Source organism: Macaca fascicularis, chromosome 14 (assembly GCF_037993035.2).
Source record: "Macaca fascicularis isolate 582-1 chromosome 14, T2T-MFA8v1.1".
Classification (NCBI taxonomy): Eukaryota; Metazoa; Chordata; class Mammalia; order Primates; family Cercopithecidae; genus Macaca; species Macaca fascicularis.
The window spans coordinates 122,316,991-122,333,836 of record NC_088388.1 but is presented as its reverse complement, the minus strand read 5'-3'; the positions used below and the strand labels follow the sequence as shown (position 1 = coordinate 122,333,836).

At 44.9% G+C, this 16,846-nt stretch overlaps 1 protein-coding gene and 1 long non-coding RNA gene across 35 annotated transcripts in view; both read right to left on the bottom strand.

Annotated features, from left to right (window-relative positions):
• GRAMD1B (GRAM domain containing 1B) overlaps positions 1-16,846 on the bottom strand; it is a 273,617-nt gene that overhangs the window by 84,314 nt on the left and 172,457 nt on the right. For 4 of the 34 annotated variants that reach the window (XM_065529141.1, XM_074015495.1, XM_074015497.1 and 1 more), the window contains exon 1: positions 15,488-16,033. The exons of 28 other annotated variants lie outside the window; for them this stretch is intronic. In XM_065529141.1, coding sequence (XP_065385213.1) covers positions 15,488-15,510 — 23 coding nt within the window. In that variant the 5' untranslated portion in view covers positions 15,511-16,033. Of the gene's footprint in view, positions 1-15,487; positions 16,034-16,846 lie in introns of those variants that run through there. 2 more of the 34 variants (XM_065529148.1, XM_074015507.1) reach the window with 1 other exon arrangement.
• On the bottom strand, positions 563-14,519 carry LOC135967154 (uncharacterized). The gene is made up of 2 exons (XR_010581051.1): positions 9,853-14,519; positions 563-5,653 (listed from the first exon to the last, which is right to left on the bottom strand). It is a non-coding gene; the product is annotated as an uncharacterized lncRNA (long non-coding RNA).

The following is a 16,846-nucleotide window of genomic DNA, read 5'->3' as shown; positions in this document are numbered from 1 at the left end:
GTCATCCAGGTTTTATAAAAGTAGATATTATATCAAGATGTATTAATGTACTAATTTTTAAAATCACAGAAGGACTCAAAAAAAAAAGGCATAAGAATACACATACTCTCAAACTTCAGGAGGCAACTTCCTGTGAATAACTCCAAATGTAGAAACCATACAGGAAAAGAGTGATTGATATGATTATATTCAAACAAACCAACAAACTAATATAGGCTAAAAATCAGCCTAAAGTTAACAGACAAAAGAAACTCTGGGAAAGTACTTGCAACATGTATGACCAAAGGTTAATAACTTCGTTAAAGAGTTCCAAGCAATAAAAAAGACAAACACGTCAACAAGAAAGTGAGCAAAGGACAAAAAAACAAGAAAAAAAAAAAGCAATTCACAGAAGAAATATAAATAGATCATAAGAAAATTAATAACATGTTACCAGTGATCAAAGAAATGCAAACCAATGTAACTCTGAGATACCACTTTTGAAATATCAGATTGGCAAAGGCTAAAAAGAATGGAAATACCGAGGCAGGGAAGGACATGGTGTGGAAGCAAGTACTCATGATTTGTTGCTTGGTATGTATGCTGGAACAGCCTCTCTGAAGGGCAGTTTGGACGAGGGACCCAGAAATCTGGCTTCTAGGTTTCTATCTAAAGAATGCTAGTCCCTATAATCCCAGCACTTTGGGAAGTCGAGGCAGGTGGATCACCTGATGTCAGGAGTTCGAGACCAGCCTGACCAACATGGAGAAACCCCGTCTCTACTAAAAATATAAAAAACTAGCAGGGCGTGGTGACGCATGCCTGTAATACCAGCTACTTGGAGGCTGAGGCAGGAGAACTCCTTGACCCCGGGAGGTGGAGGCTGCGATGAGCCAAGATCACACCATTGCACTCTAGCCTGGGCAACAAGAGCAAAACTCCGTCTCAAAAAGAAAAAGAAAAAGAAAAGAAAAGAAAAGAAAAATGCTAGTTGTGACATTTATTTTTAAATTTAAAAAACTACAAATAAGCTCAATGTCAAATACAAGTAGATTGGACAGATAGGGATGCATGTTTGTGATGCTATCCTTAAAATTAACTATGAAAATCAATGTTTATTGTTATAGAGAGATCAGATATTGTTAATTATCAGAATATATAGGATGACTTAAATGTATGTGTGTATCTATCTATAATATACATAAAAAAATAGTTTAAAGGATATCAACCAAAATGCTAACATGGGGTGGTATTATGACCAATTTCTTTTGGCTCTTTAAATTTTCTAATTTTTATACATTGCCCATGGATAATTTGTGTTACAAAAACAACATTCAAACAAATTATAATTACTGGTAACTTTCTCTTCAAATTATTAGTTAATTCTAATTTTCCAAAGAGAAGACATATATAAAAGAACTCTAAACAGCAAAAATACTATACAAATGCAAAGTGTCATCAATTATCCAGCAAATACTTTTTGAGCACCAACTACGTGTAAAGTCTTGTAGAAAGTACACTGAGAAAGTGAAAGAAAAATTAGGATAACTAGGCTGGGTGCTGTGGCTCACGCCTGTAATCCCAGCACTTTGGGAGCCCAAGGTGAGTGGATCACTTGAGCCCAGGAGTTTGAGACCAGTTTGGGCAACATGGTGAAATCCCATCTGTATAAAAAATCCAAAAAAAAAAAAAAAGGCTGAATATGGGGGTGTGCACCTATAGTCTCAGCCACTTGGGAGGCTGAGGTGGGAGGACCACTTGAGCCCAGGAAGTCAAGGGTACAGTGAGCTCTGATCATGCCACTGCACTCCAGCCCATGTGACAGAAACCTCATAAAAAAAAAACAGAAGAAGAAGAAGAGAAGAGGAAGAAGAAGAAGAAGAAAAAGAATAAGAAGAAGGAGGAGGAGAAGGAGGAGGAGGAAAAACAAAAAATTAGGATAGCTCTTTACTCTTAGAGAAGATTTAATACGTTACAGAAGATAGAATGACATCTAATCCAAGACATTGAAATTACAGGAATCCATAGTGCTCAGAGAATAGAAAACAACTAATTCCTACTTGCAGATCAATTAAATGTGGGAAGATTTCTTCAAGAAGGAGGTACTGAAACTAAATTCTGAAGGATAACTGAGATTTGCATAGGCAAAGACACGAAGCATAAGCAAAGGAGCAGTAGAACTAAATACCGCAGTGATAGAAATGGTATGTGACACACCCTGGAATGGATGAGGGTGTCGGTAGCTGCAATAAGAGATTTATAAAAGAAAAGACTGAGTGATGAGGCTGGACAGTCAGGATGGAGACAGCCAACAGAAAGCCTTGCATACCATTCAGAGTGTCAACCGTATTTTGTAAGTAGTGGGAGTCAAATTCAGAGTTTGGGTTTTGTTTGTTTTTTTTTGTTTGAGATAGGTTCTCTCTCTCACCCAGGCTGGAGTGCAGTGGTGCAATTATGGCTCACTGAAACCTCAACCTCCTGGCTCAAGTGATCTTTCTGCCTCAGCCTCCCAAGTAACTAGGACCACAGGTGCATACTACCACATCTGGCTAATTTTTTTTTTTTTTTTAATTTTTTTTGGACATGGGGTCTCACTATGTTGCTCAGGCTAGTTTTGAACTCATGGGTTCAAGCAATCCTCTACCCTTGGCCTCCCAAAGTGCTGAGATTACAGGCGTGAGCCACCACATTCAGCCCAAATTCAAGTGTTGAAGAAGGGTTGGTAATGTTACTTGTATGACAGCTGAATGAGATTTGGACCCATTTGTTTGGAGTTTCTTTTTTTTAAGAGACAGGGTCTCACTCTGTCACCCTGGCTAGAGTGTAGTAGCATGATTCTAGTTCATTGTAACCTCACTGAATCCTGGGATCAAGTGATCCTCCTGCCTTGACCTGCCGAGTAGCTGGGATTACAGGTGTGAGCCACCAAGCCTGGCTCTGAACTTAAAAATTAAGAGATTATATAGCCACAGAAAGCAATGACGTACTGACAAATGCTACAACTTGGATGAAACTTAAAAATATTGTGCTAAGTGAAAGAAACCAGACGCAAAAGTCCATATAATTCCATTCGTATTAAAGTCCAGAACCAGGCGCAGTGGCTCATGCTTATAATCCCAGTACTTTAGGAGGCTGAGGTGGGTGGATCACCTGAGGTCAGGAGTTTGAGACCAGCCTGACCAACATGGTGAAACCCCGTCTCTACAAAAAATACAAAAAAAAATTAGCCAGGCGTGGTGATGCGTGCCTGTAGTCCCAGCTACTTGGGAGGTTGAGGTGGGAGGATCACTTGAACCCCAGAGGCAGAGGTTGCAGTGAGCTGAGACTGAGGCACTGTACTCCAACTTGGCGATAGAGCCAGACTCCGTCTTGAAAAAATAAAGTCCACAATAGGGAAGTCCACAGAAACAGAAAGTGGGTGCCTAGGGCTGGGCTGAGGGGTGAGGGTGAGTAAGGGGCTGCTAGCTAAAGGGTATGGGGACTCTTTTTGAGGTGTTGAGATGTAAAGTTGACTCTGGTAATAGCTGCAAATTAAAGGCCATTGAATTGTACATCTTAAATGAGTGAATTGTATAGTATATGAAGTATATCAAAATGAAGCTGTTTTAAAAAAGGGGAAATCAGTCTGGTGGCTGTTGCACCATGCCAAGCAAGACACTAGAAGGTGATAAATTAGGACGGTGACAACAGTCATGGGAAACAGAGGAGGACAAGTCAGGGAGATACTGCAAAGACAGAACCACATGCGAAGTGAGGAAGAACAACGAAAAAACGCTGCAAAAGCTGCCAGTATAAATGACTGCAAGAGGAGGATGTGAAGAGGAGGTTGGATGGGAGATAGTTATAAATTTGTTTTTCACACAGCAAATGCATGAAGCTTAGCTGGTACCAAGAAGAGTAGAAAGAGGGAGAGAAGTGCACATTCGTAGTTCATATTCCTTTTCCTGGCAATGATGTGGCTAAGGGTACCTTGTGACTAGTGATGACAACTATGAATTATATTATAGCACTAGTGATCAGCGCAAAAGTTGTCCTAACTTATGCCTGGAAGCACACTTAGGAGAATTTAGCCACAGAAAGCAGTTAAGATGGCAACAAGCAAGAAAAACCAATTCTATAGCTGCACACAAAATACTCTCAGCATTTAACAGCACTAAGTACTTACTACACCAAGTACAGATTTTTGTAAAAAGGAGAACTATCATTGCTGCTATGAACATACTGGTTTATACAAAGAAAGCTCAATAGCTAAATGGTAGTGGTTGGCTGCTATTAGTCATAGGCCCCACAAGAGCACAAATGTATTTTACTTGTTTATATCAAAGAAAGCAAGAAAGTGAAGTAGACACTCTTGGCTAATGAAATCAGGGGGTTAACAGAAACCATCTGAACATGCCAGAGTTAACAGATGCAAGATAAATGCATAAAAAGGTACACTTTAGACTGAGAAGAAGCCTGAGGAAAATAATATGCAACCAGCACAGCAGATCACCATCAAAAGCTCAATGGTCAGTTACCAAAATTTACATCCTAAGATTTGTCAAGTTAAGCCTCTAGAAAACAAAGGAGCTTTGCATGTCATTGTCATAATGTCCCTGGATGAAAACTATGACCATTCAATAAGAAAAAAAAAGTTGAGGTCACTTCAGGGAAGCAATTATGAAACAAAGAGTCTCCCAGTCTCAGGAGAAAGGGCCCAAAAAAAGATCTGAACTGAAAGATAAATCTATTTGCACTACAGTAGAAGAGGTATCTGAGTTTTCTGGTGAAATTTTCCTATAAGACCCTACCTGAAAGGCAGGTCCGGCTCTAGCTACCCCCATGACAGCAGGTCCTCTGCTAGAGCAACAACCAGTTCTGACTCATCCTTTCCTGCTTGCCACCTAGCCCAGTAGGTACTCAAGAAATGTCAGTTTAGTAAACAAACAATTAATTCAAGACGGGGCAGAAAGAATCCAGTGGAAACTCAAGAAGAATATCAAAGGTCTTGCACACTAAAGATCCTTAGCATGAAGTCCCCGAAGGTCCAAGAGACCAGGCCACTGCTCTAATCCTGCCCGTCATCTTAGAGATGAGGTCATTGGTGCCTTGCCCAAAGTCACACTTCCAGTAAATGTAGAACAAGTTCCAGCCTCCAGTGCAGTGGTCAAGTGACCATACCCCTGTGGGACAGGAGATGGAAGAGCTCCAGCAATGAGACCAAAACACATGATTGGGGAGGCTGTTCACTTGAAAGGAAGGGTCAAACTTGTGTCCTTGTGTCCTAAGAAAGACACTACTAGAAAAATAATAATGATCAGAACTCTCTGGACCCACCTAAGGCATGAAAAACAATAGTAAATTTTAAGTGTAGGAAAAGCAAGGACTGTAGCCATGTTTTCCGTGGACAGTGCCAAATATAAAACAAAACAAAACAAAAACGCACGGCAGCTAACTTTTGTAACATGCCAGGCCCCATCCCAAGAGCATCAACACAAATTATTTCGTTGAATCCTGACAGTCTTCACAACACCCCTCTGGGGTAGATGTTATTAACCCCATTATTTTATTTTATTTGTCATTTATTTACATATTTTTTGAGATAAAGTCTTGCTCTGTCATTCAGGCTGGAGTCCAGTGGTTAGATCTCAGCTCACTGCAACCTCTGCCTCTGGGGTTGAAGCTATTCTCCTGCCTCAGCCTCCCAAGTAGCTCGGATTACCGGCATGCGCCACCACACCCGGCTAATTTTCATATTTTTGGTAGAGATGGAGTTTTACCATGTTGGGCAGGCTGGTCTCAAACTCCTGGCCCCAAGTGATCCGCCCGCCTCAGCCTCCCAAAGTGCTGAGATTACAGGTGTGAGCCACTGCACCTGGCCAACCACATTTTATAGATGAGAGAATCAAGTCTTGGGGACAGTAAGTAACTTGTCCATAGTCATACCAGTAGTGAGCAGCGGAACCACGTGCATCTGTCCCCAAGGGCCCACCGCATAGCTGAAGGGAGGGTATTCTGTGTTCTGGGCAGCCATTTATCCCCACGCTGCAACGACGAGGCACCTGCTGAGAAGCACAGCCTGCCTCCTCCAAGTGAGAGACTCTCAAACCCAGACCCAGAAACCTACTCAGTGCTCATTTCCCAAGACTTCCATTCTCTGGGGCTTGTCCTCCCAGCCTGTGTATATTGCCATAGATTTTTAAAAGAGGAAAAAAAGGGTCTCACATGTATAGGCAATGTTCTAATGCTTAACTGAATGGTGAACAGACAATGTTCATCTTTACACTGTATGGATACATTATAGACATTTGCATGTATGCATGATATATTTCACAATTTTTTTTGTAATAACTCCTAACCCAGCCCTGAAGTGACAGCCACCAGATCAGCTGTGACACCGACCATGGCTCACTATGAGGGAAGGGAGACTGGGGAAACTATATTCTACTGCATCACCTACAGATAAAGAGCACACCACCACCCAAAAAGGATGACTTCACCCCCTCGGCAAACCTTGTCTGAATTGTGAAATATAAAGCTACTGATTCCTACCAGCTCAACATTTCACTCATCAAGGAGCGTGGAGGTCGAGAGCACAGGCTTTTAGAGCACCACCTCTTCAGTTTTATCCCAGTTCTGCCATTTATTATATGGTCTTGGGCCAGTTATTTGAGACCTGTTTGAGACTCTGTTTCCTAACACATAAAATGGAGGGGGGAGGTCCTTTCCTGTAGGGTTGTATTAAGGCTGTATGAGATTTTTTTAAATGGAAAGCTCACAGAAGCATCATGATTGTAATTTCTAAAGCTCTTCCCACAGTGAGAACGTGTGTACTCCAGTTCTCGGCCCCAAGCATCCTGCCCACTGAACTGGAAAGTGCATCTCCATGCTCTTTGGTCGTCCTGAGCCTGAGGGCTTTTCCCACTGAGTCTAGCAAGCCCAGGCCTCTGCCTCACTTTCGAGGTTGTCTGTAGGTGAGCCTGTTTTGCCACTTAAACTTCTACCCTTGCGTGGCCACATGTCCCTGTCCTGACCAGGATGCTCAGCTCCTCCCTTCCCAAGGTTCTCAGTCTGATTTCTGTGGCCCAGTCTCACCTGAGACTCGCTTATTATTTTTTTTTCTTTGAGATGGAGTTCCGCTCTTGTTGCCTAAGCTGGAGTGCAATGGCACAATCCTGGCTCACTGCAACCTCCACCTCTGGGTTCAAGCGATTCTCCTGCCTCAGCCTCCCGAGTAGCTGGGATTACAGGTACCCGCCACCATGCCCAGCTAATTTTTTTTATTTTTAGTAGAGACGGGGTTTCACCATGTTGACCAGGCTGGTCTCAAACTCCCGACTTCACGTGATCCACCCACCTCGGCCTTCCAAAGTGCTGGGATTACAAGCGTGAGCCACCGCGCCCGACCTGCCCATCTCTCTTGAAATCTCAGTGGACTCCATTCTCCAGGGATCAATCCACATCCCGTCTCCTCCATTCAGCCCTTCTCAATTTCTTTTGCCCATTACTACCTCTCCGTCTCTGTTCTTTCACGTCTTTGGTAATTGTACAAGTGACCCCTGAACAACATGGGTTTGAACTGTGCAAGTCCAAATACATGCAAATCTTCTTTCACCTCTGCCACGTCTGAGACAGCAAGACCAACCCCTCCTCTTTCTCCTTCTCAGCCTACTCAATGTGAACACAGTAAGGATGAAGACCTTTATGACAATCCGCTTCCACTTAATCAATAGTAAATACATTCTCTTACGATTTTCTTAACATTTTCTTTACTCACTTTATTGCAAGAATACAGTATATAACGCATAATACCAAAAATGTGTTAATTGACTGTGTTATCAGTAAGACTTCCAGTCATCAGTAGGCAATTAGTAGTTAAGTTGTTGGGAAGTCAAAAGCTACACACAGATTTGACTGCGTGGGGGTCAGTGCCCCTAACCACCAAGGTTAAGGGTCAAGGGTCAAGGGTCATCTGTAATTCAAACCATTAAATGCTGTCTGCATAAATTACCATTCCTCAAACTTTTCGTGAGTATTAGTTTCATGTCTTCTCATAGACAAAGACCTGTCTTTCCAGTTGCTTTGTAATTGTGGTAGTTAAGAGCATGGACTCTAAAGTCAGACTGCCAGCTGAAACACTTTTGAGCTGTGTGACCTTGTGTAGAGTACTTGGCTCCTCTGTGCTTTAGTTTATTCACCTGTAAAATCTTTATAATCTGTACCTAGATTTAAAAAAAATGCTATGAGCTTATAAGATTTTAAATACAGGGTGAGGCTGGGCGCGGTGGCTCACACCTGTAATCCCAGCACTCCAGGAGGCTGAGGCGGGAGGAATACTTGAGGTCAGGAGTTCGAGACCAGCCTGGCCAACATGGCAAAACCTTGTCTCTACTAAAAATACAAAAATTAACCTGGCATGGGAGCAGGCGCCTGTAATCCCAGCTACTCGGGAGGCTGAGACGGGAGAATCTTTTGAACCCAGAAGGCAGAGGTTACAGTGAGCTGAGATTGCCCCAGTGTACTCCAGCCTAGGCGACAGAGCCAGACTCTGTCTCAAAAACATAAAATAAAAATAAATAAATTAACTAACTAAATAAAATACAGAGTGAATTAAATGTTAGACATATTATTATTAGTATCCTTATCATCACATTACCATTACAATACCTAGAACAGGACTACTAGCTAAGACTTATCCAGTAAAAACATATTTTGTTGTACTTGAGAAGTATCTCTACTTGCTTAAACTAGGGTGCAGCAAACTTTGAGTAAAAGGCTGGATAATAAATGTTTTAGATGAGCCAGTCATAGACGTGTCACAACTACTCAATTCTGCTGTTGTAGCATGAACGCGATCACTGGTAACATATAAACAAATTGGTATGCCTGTGTTGCAATAAAACTTATGGAATTTCACATAATTTTTGCATGTCATATTATCCTTCTCTTAATTTCTTCAACCATTTAAAAACGTAAAGAAACATTCCTAGCTAGGAAGCACTGTACAAAATCTGGCATCAAGCCAAATTTGGCCTGCGGTCTATGGTGTGTCAATCTACCATGTAAGGTCACATGAGGTCTTCCATGACATCTCAGACAAAGGCCTTCATTCTACAGGCAGTAAGGAAGTGCTGCTCTGTCTTAGGAAGGCGCATGAGCCCAAGCCCACACTAGCAATAAAAGCAGCTGTGCAGCAGTGGTATGTATGATGAGTGCTCACTCATATTTCCAGTTCTCCCCTCTTCCTGCACTCAGAAGCCACGTTTTCCAGCTTTCCTGCAGTCAGGCAGGGCCATGTGACTAGTTCTGGTCAATGTGTGGCAAGTGCAGGGACAGTGTATTCACTTTCAGGGAGGAGCATTAAGAGCCACGCCCTCCTTCCCACCCCACCCTGACCACTGTGGTAGCAGGGCCATGACATTCTACAGCCCGGATCACTGAGCTGCTGCTACATGCAGGATAGCCTCCCTGGAGAGTTTTCCAGAGCCTGAGGGGACTTGGAGTGATCAAGAACTAAATTTAGCATGAGTTAAGCTGGTTGGGGTGAAGAGGGGAGGGAATGGTATTATCATGGCATAACCCAGTTTAGTTCAACATCTTTCTGCAAACACAAACCAAAGAATAGCATTAAGAATTAATAAACAAGCCATGCATGGTGGCTCATGCCTGTAATCCTAGCACTTTGGGAGGCCAAGGTGGGTAGATCACCTGAGGTCGGGAGTTCAAGACCTGCCTGACCAACATGGGAAAACCCCGTCTCTACTAAAAAAATACAAAATTAGCCAGGCGTGGTGGTGCATGCCTGTAATCCCAGCTACTTGGGAGGCTGAGACAGAAGAATCGCTTGAACCTGGGAGGCGGAGGTTATAGTGAACCCAGATTGCCCTACTGCACTTCAGCCTAAGCAACAAGAGCAAAACTCCATCTCAAAAAAAAAAAAAAAAAAAAAAAAATTAACAAAAACATCTAGCAATATGTAGTCCATCACATCTTTTCACCTTAATAGCTCATTTAGGGGACAAATGTCCAGCCTTCCGAAGAATTCAGCAAGAGACAAGAAGTGTCTTCAAGTTCTCTAATTAGAAACTCTAAACCATCTTTTCCAGCAATAATAAACTTGATGACAATAAGCCTCAGGAAGGCCAGGAGGTAAGGGCTTTGAGCCAGCAGCATCAATGAACCTCAGGTACTCATAATCTGATCTGCAACAATCTCTGCCAGCTACAAAGTTACATTCTTTCTTTCTTCTTAAAGTAGTAATGACAAAGACAATAACACAACAAAGGAAATAGCATTGATTGCTGCTAATTTCAAGCCAGGTACAGTTTACCAAAGTAGAACCATGGATGAGAGATGAGAAACTCTTATCCTTTTAAGAAATCTGTCAGAGTCAGAAGTTTCAGTCCTCGCCCTGAGCTGTCCTTCTCACTCAAGGGATTTAAATGCCTAGATGACCAGTGCTCAGTGTCCTGGACTTACCGAACCATGGGAAAACTCCAATTCCCGTCCCACAGAATAATAAAGTAAATCTCACACTGTTCACAGGAGGGTGTGCCTGCTGTGCGATGTTTGTAAATGAATATTTAATAGTTTCAAATGAATGTTTATTTTCAGTGTCCCCTGCTGACTACAGAAGAGCACAAACAGTCCACATCACAAGCAACCTGCTCTGTCAGGACTGTGGCCTTTTTCTAAACCATTACTAAAAAGGAAGCTGAGAGACCGACTAATCCACCCAATACTGTCATTTAATCCCACTTTCAAAACCACCGCCACCCAAGGCAAACAGAAGTCACCTACCAGGGCCACACAGCAGGCCAAAAGGTGATTACAAGGTTCTAATTCAGGAGTCATCTCTCCAGAATCTCAAGCCATGAAGTGACCCCAACCTTCACCGTAACTCACCTTCTGGTAAACACTTCCATAGCTGGGAAGCCGGACTCTATAGGAGGTGTGCAGGGGCCATGTCTAGGGCTCCCTCCTCTGGAACAGACCTCTTACAGAAAGAATCTTGAGGCCGGGCACAGTGGCTCATGCCTGTAACCCTAGCACTTTGGGAGGCCAAGGCAGGTGGATCACCTGAAGTCGGGAGTTCAAGACCAGCCTGGCCAACATGGTGAAACCCCATCTCCACTAAAAACACAAAAATTAGCTGGGTGTGGTGGCACACACCTGTAATCCCAGCTACCTGAGATGCTGAGGCAGGAGAATCACTTGAACCCGGGGGGACAGGGAGGTTGCAGTGAGCCGAGATCTTACCACTTCACTCCAGCCTGGGTGACAAGAGTGAAACTCTGTCTCAAAAAAAAGGAAAAGACAAAAGAAATCTAGAGAGATAGATAATTTGGTCCAGGCAACAGTTAAAGAATGAACAGAGCCCCACTTGACAACAGATTGAAGAGAATGGGTACAGTAGGCAACTGACATTTACTATCAAATAAAATATTGTTGACCATTATTGGTCATGAAATACGGAGAAGTAAAAAAAAAAAAAAAAAGAAAGAAAAGGACCCTCCCAGCTACCGGTGAAGAATGTGAGTAGCTTCTGTCACACAGTGCTCATCCTCCTAAACAGTGTGAAAGCAGCAAGACTGCTCACCCACCCACTCAAACACGGAGAAATTCGAAACTCTCCGCATCTGAGGACTAAGCCCTCGCCACAGAAATGCTTCACCTGCTCTCTGTCAAGAGCTATACTTTCTCTCAACCTTTTTTTTCCCCCAGAATCAAATTCTTCCAGCACACTGACTTTCCTGAAGGTCTGTCACAGACCCCAGGCTCTTGGAGACTGCATTACCAAGCCCAGCAGAGGTGATGACCAGGAACATGAGGACAGGGAATTCAGACAGGTGTCACTACAGTCTGCCCTAGTCCTGTGGGGGCCAGAACCATCCGGAGGGGGAGCGGCCCCACAAAATTGGAGACCTTCTTAGTGTTTGAGGTTCTGAGGCTCTACAGGAATTAGGACTATCTTTGTGGCACCAAAAGAAAAAGAATTAACCATGTAGAAGCTGTGGAAGATGGGTGAGTTATTCTTTAAGAAACCAATTTCTTGGCTTTCAAATCACTACATGCCCCACAGAAGCTCTGGCCATAGCCCCATCTGTTTGTCAATGCCACCTCCTCTCTCAGCCTCCTCCACCACTGCCCTTACCTTTCTCACCAAGTTACCAGTAGAAGAAATCATAGAATCCTCTTTCGAGACAGCCTAAAGCTACTACCCTATTGAGAGAGAGGGGTTACACTGGGGGAGATTCTATCTCAAAGTCTAGCCACTTGTCAATCACAGACATATGTCAAGGTCATCTTCATCCAAAAGCATCCTCAGTGACACTCTCATAACTCCGTGAGGTACAGCTGTGTGAAGTACAGCCTTTACTTACCTAATTGTCCAGCCTCTGAACCTCCCTCACATTTCAATTACGCCAATAAGACTTCTCTGCCATGCCAGCCGAAATGGACTTCTAGAGTGTCTGCCATGCACCACACTTATCTGTCCCTTAGCACTTACTGACTTGCATGTACACATGTGTCAGAGGTGTGAGGGAGCCTCCTTCCATCTGTGAGGCTATCAGCCCCTACAAAGCCAAAGCATTGTCCTTTATATTTTATTAACTTCACAATGCGTGGACAACAGGGCTGCAAAAATAATACTTGATCAACATTTGTAGAATGAAGAGATAGATGAGTAAATGAATGGACAGACCCTGAGCCTGCTCTCTGGGAAAGAAGGCCTGACAGACACACCTTGCTGTTACTGTGGTAGTTAATCCCCACTCTGAAATCAGTCCAGCCATAAGAGTGTATCCTGGCTTCCCCACAAACTAGTTGCATTCATTTAATTAAATCTCACTTTACCACTCTGTGCCTCAGTTTCCCTAACTCTAAAATGGAGACACCAGCTGCTTTATGGGGTTATAGTAAGAATCAAATGATAAAACATATTTATACACACTTTTAAAAGTCTAACTAACTGACCTAATGAATATAAGAGACAATGGAACATGAAAAAAAGCCGGTGTCTAGCATGGCATTACATGGAGTGGAAATTATACTAGAGAAGAAGAGTAACCAGGGACAGGTGAATCACTGGGGAAACTTACCCTGTGCAAGCCCAAAGCCTGGTTCCTATCTGCACACCTTCACGCAAGTCACTTAAACTCTGTGTCTGCTTCCCCACCCATAAAATGGGGATTCTTTTCATAACACTGTGAGCTCCACGTGAGTTAATACATGTAAAGAGTTTACTGTGGTGCTTGACACATAGTTTCAGCAAATGTTGGTCGCCATCGTTCTTATCAGTATTTATCATCATTTTTTTAATATCACCAACCCATAGTAGGCATTACAGAGTTGTTTCTAGAAATAATTCAAACATTATAATTTCCATATGCAGACAGTGCTATCAAGGTAGTCAATAGATTTGGTCATCTTGCTTCTACCAAGTCTCCTTGTTGGAAGAGTAGGGAGTACCCTGAGTACCAGTACCAGAGTACCAGCATTAGTATCCTGAGTATCAGTACCTGAGTACCAGAGAGTTGGGAGTACCAGTTGGGATACTGCCAAAGGGAGCCACATTTCATCCACAACTACAAGGTTTGGCCCCTGGACCAAAATGGATCTGTACTTAATGAGACAATGGGTCACAGGATCTAACGGTATCAATGCAGAGATAAATGACAAAATTGTCCCACCCTTGTAAAATTTTATTTGGCTGAAGAAGACAAAATTATCCCAATTACAGTTCCCAGATTAACACTGCTGTCCTTGTTGAAATGCATCAAGAGATGCTCAAGGCAGATTTTTAAAGGCAAACATCTCTGCACATCCCTGAGGACCAACCCAGGCTGAGCCGAAAGCCTTCTGTTAAAGTGATGTCTCATCCTGAATGACAGCCAAGCTACCCCTCAGCCCCAAGCTGGGTGTGCTGACAGCAGGGGTGCGGAAGGATGCTGAGCGATTTCTGATGAAGAGCCCAGTGTCCCTGCAGCCCCTGGGCTTTTCTGGGAGGCCGCATCCAAGCTACAGACCAAGCACGGCTCTACTGAGGAATAAAGAACAGCTTTAGCTGCTGGTCTGGACCTGGAACTCCCAGTGACAATAAACTCTGCTCATAGCCTCCCACCCAGAAAGAATGGGGTACCAGACCCCCAGAAAGCAAGGACTAAACATAAGAGAGAGGGACAGCAAAACTTGAGGAAAAGAAACTCCCGGCTGGGGGTAACTGGTGCTCCTCACCTCTTGGGGCCTCGCAGTTCTTGAGAGTTACACTTGCAGAAACTAAGCACCTCCCTTTGCCTTCTGCAAAGTGCCTTTTCAAGACCCACTAATGGACCCTCTTCCCTAAAGGAGGAGGGCTGGACTAGACATTCTGTCAGGGTTTAATCTAGGGTAGAAGAGCCTGGAAAGCCAAATGTGGCCCAGAGCCAGGTTAGGACCCCATGCCTTAAATCACTCAACATCCATACCTGACTCTGAAAATCAACCTTTCATTCAGCGATGTGAGCTGCCACCTCCCCACCCCATGCGTGGACAGCCAGCCGCAATGAAGGCAGGGACTCATCCCTGCAGGGAGCTCTCCCAAGCTCATCCTCCTCCTCCTACCCTCCACCCTCTTCAGGGAGAGAAAGCTCCCTCCCCAGTCCAAGGAGCCTTTCTCCTCTGAAGGAGGCCTCAGGCAGCCTCACATGCCACCCTGCAGGGGTACCGGATCCCTGGTATGGCAAAGTTTTCCAACAAAATCTGCAGTTTCTCTACCAGATAAAAAGCCAATTCACCTGCCCATGCAATCTCCTTATTGGGTCAAAAAAGAGGGAGAGGTGAAGGTTTTATTTTTTAAATGGAAGGTAAAAATATTCTGACTACTTCTGTAGCTAGAATACAGCTACTCCCACACCCCAAGCAAGAGATGCCTTTAATGTCCCAATATTAAGCCCAGGAAGAGGCACCTGCCAAGGCCCAAGGTGAGTGTTTGCGTTGGGGTAGGCAGCGGCCCACTTGCCTCTGGACACCAGGCATCCTAGAAGATGGAGCCTGGCCCCTCAGAGGGATGCCCCTAGGGACTGCCTGCCCTAAGCAGCTGACGTGAGAAAGGGCCCCCGCGGCCCCGCAAAATCACGTGTTGGTCAGGGCTCAGGAAGAGTACAACCGCACCCCCAGCCTGATGCAGACGCACAACACCTCGCCAAAGGGAAGGGCTGTTTCTCTATTATCAAGTTCCCTCTGTGCACACCACTCCTCACGTACTCGAAGTTGGAGAACCTTTTAGCTGCAGTTTGGTTCTCTCCACTGCCCCCCAACTTCCACAAAACCCCTGCCCTCGAAGAAGGTAAGGAAAATACAGAAGCAGTATAGAAGCTGGAGGAGCCAGGGAGAGTACCCCAACTTTTAAAGTGCCTAGTCCCCACATCTGAACCCCTCGATGCCTGGTGAGATGGCATCAATGAAGCGGACCTCTTGAGGGTGCTGGGGGGAGCACAGGGCTGAAGAAAGGCAGAAGAGGAAGGCTCCCTATCCCTCCTCTACTTACCAGGAGAGCTTGAATCCTTTCATTAGTACAGTCACGATAATCCACTGACCGTGTCCTTAGCATCCCCGTTACAGCTCCGGAGGTCCCAGGACATATTGGAAAAGATGACGAAGTCCCAAAAGAACAGAATCCCATGTAATGTGACTTGAACACAGAAAGAGAAAGAGAGAAAGGGAGAAAGAGCCAGAAGAACTGCTGCCACTGCCCCTTCTTCCCCGTTTCCCAGCTGAAAGCTGGGCTTGGAGACGAAGGACAGATTCTGCAAATCCAGCCTGCGGCTGGGGCCGCCTGCCCGAGCTGTGGCTGTCGCTGCCAGTTTCTGATGAGGATGGGTAACGCTGGCAAGGCTGTGCGAAACAAACCCTGGACTTGCCGTCAACAGCCAGGCGGGCCGGCTGCCCCCCACCCTCACCTCATACCGGCTCTGAGCTGCTTTGGGGAAGGAAGCCAAGGAGAGCCTGGGAGGAGAGCACAAACCTAGCAGAACCTGCACCTCTCTTCCCCCAGGCGGCAGCTCCCGCAGCTCCATATAATCTCCTAATCAATGCAGTACCCAAGCAAAGCACTGCCAGCCACTTCCGCCCATTTAAAGACACAGCACACGTTTAGTCCCAGGATGGGACAGAATATCAGGGAGAGGGTGTATGAGGAATGTGGTGCCAGGAAGGAAGAGGAGGGGGTAGAAATATCTGAAGATGAGCACTTCTATCAGCATCCACCCAGGGGTTAAAACGCCCCACCCCTGCCGGAGAGGAGAACCTGGACCCTAGTTCCTCTGCACACCTCTGGAATCCAAGCAGACTCAGAGGCCCCGAGGTAAGTGCCTGGGGCATCCAGGCACACAAGACCACCTTAAATAAAATCCTCACCCTCTCCCCAGCAAGGCGGGGCAAGCAGGGCCACGTGCTCCCAGGCAGTGTGCTGCACACAGAATGCACAGTTCTCTCCTCCTGCTGGGGAAATTGCCTGACTTCTGGAGGCAAGGTGAGGCAGCAACTTCTGGTGGCAGGGCAGCACATTGTCACCTGGGGCCAGGGATCCTTTTAAGGTGACCGACCACAAAGGCCTGGTTTAGGATTTAAGCCACATGATCACCAATCCTGGGCTCCAAGAAGATGCAGACCAGCCACAGCGCCCCAGTAAGGCAGGACCGGGATTTTCAACTCTAGCTGGAACGTAACAGTTCACTGAGAAGGGGGAAGAGGCTCCTCCTAAATCAGATCCTCCAGGCTGGGGCCTGGGAGTTCCAGTACCAACAGCTTCCCTGGCTGTATGATTCCTTTCTCTCCTTCCCTGCATTACTATCTGGGTCAGTAATGCGGATGGGTGACAACGAACAAAGAGATTAATTATGAAATA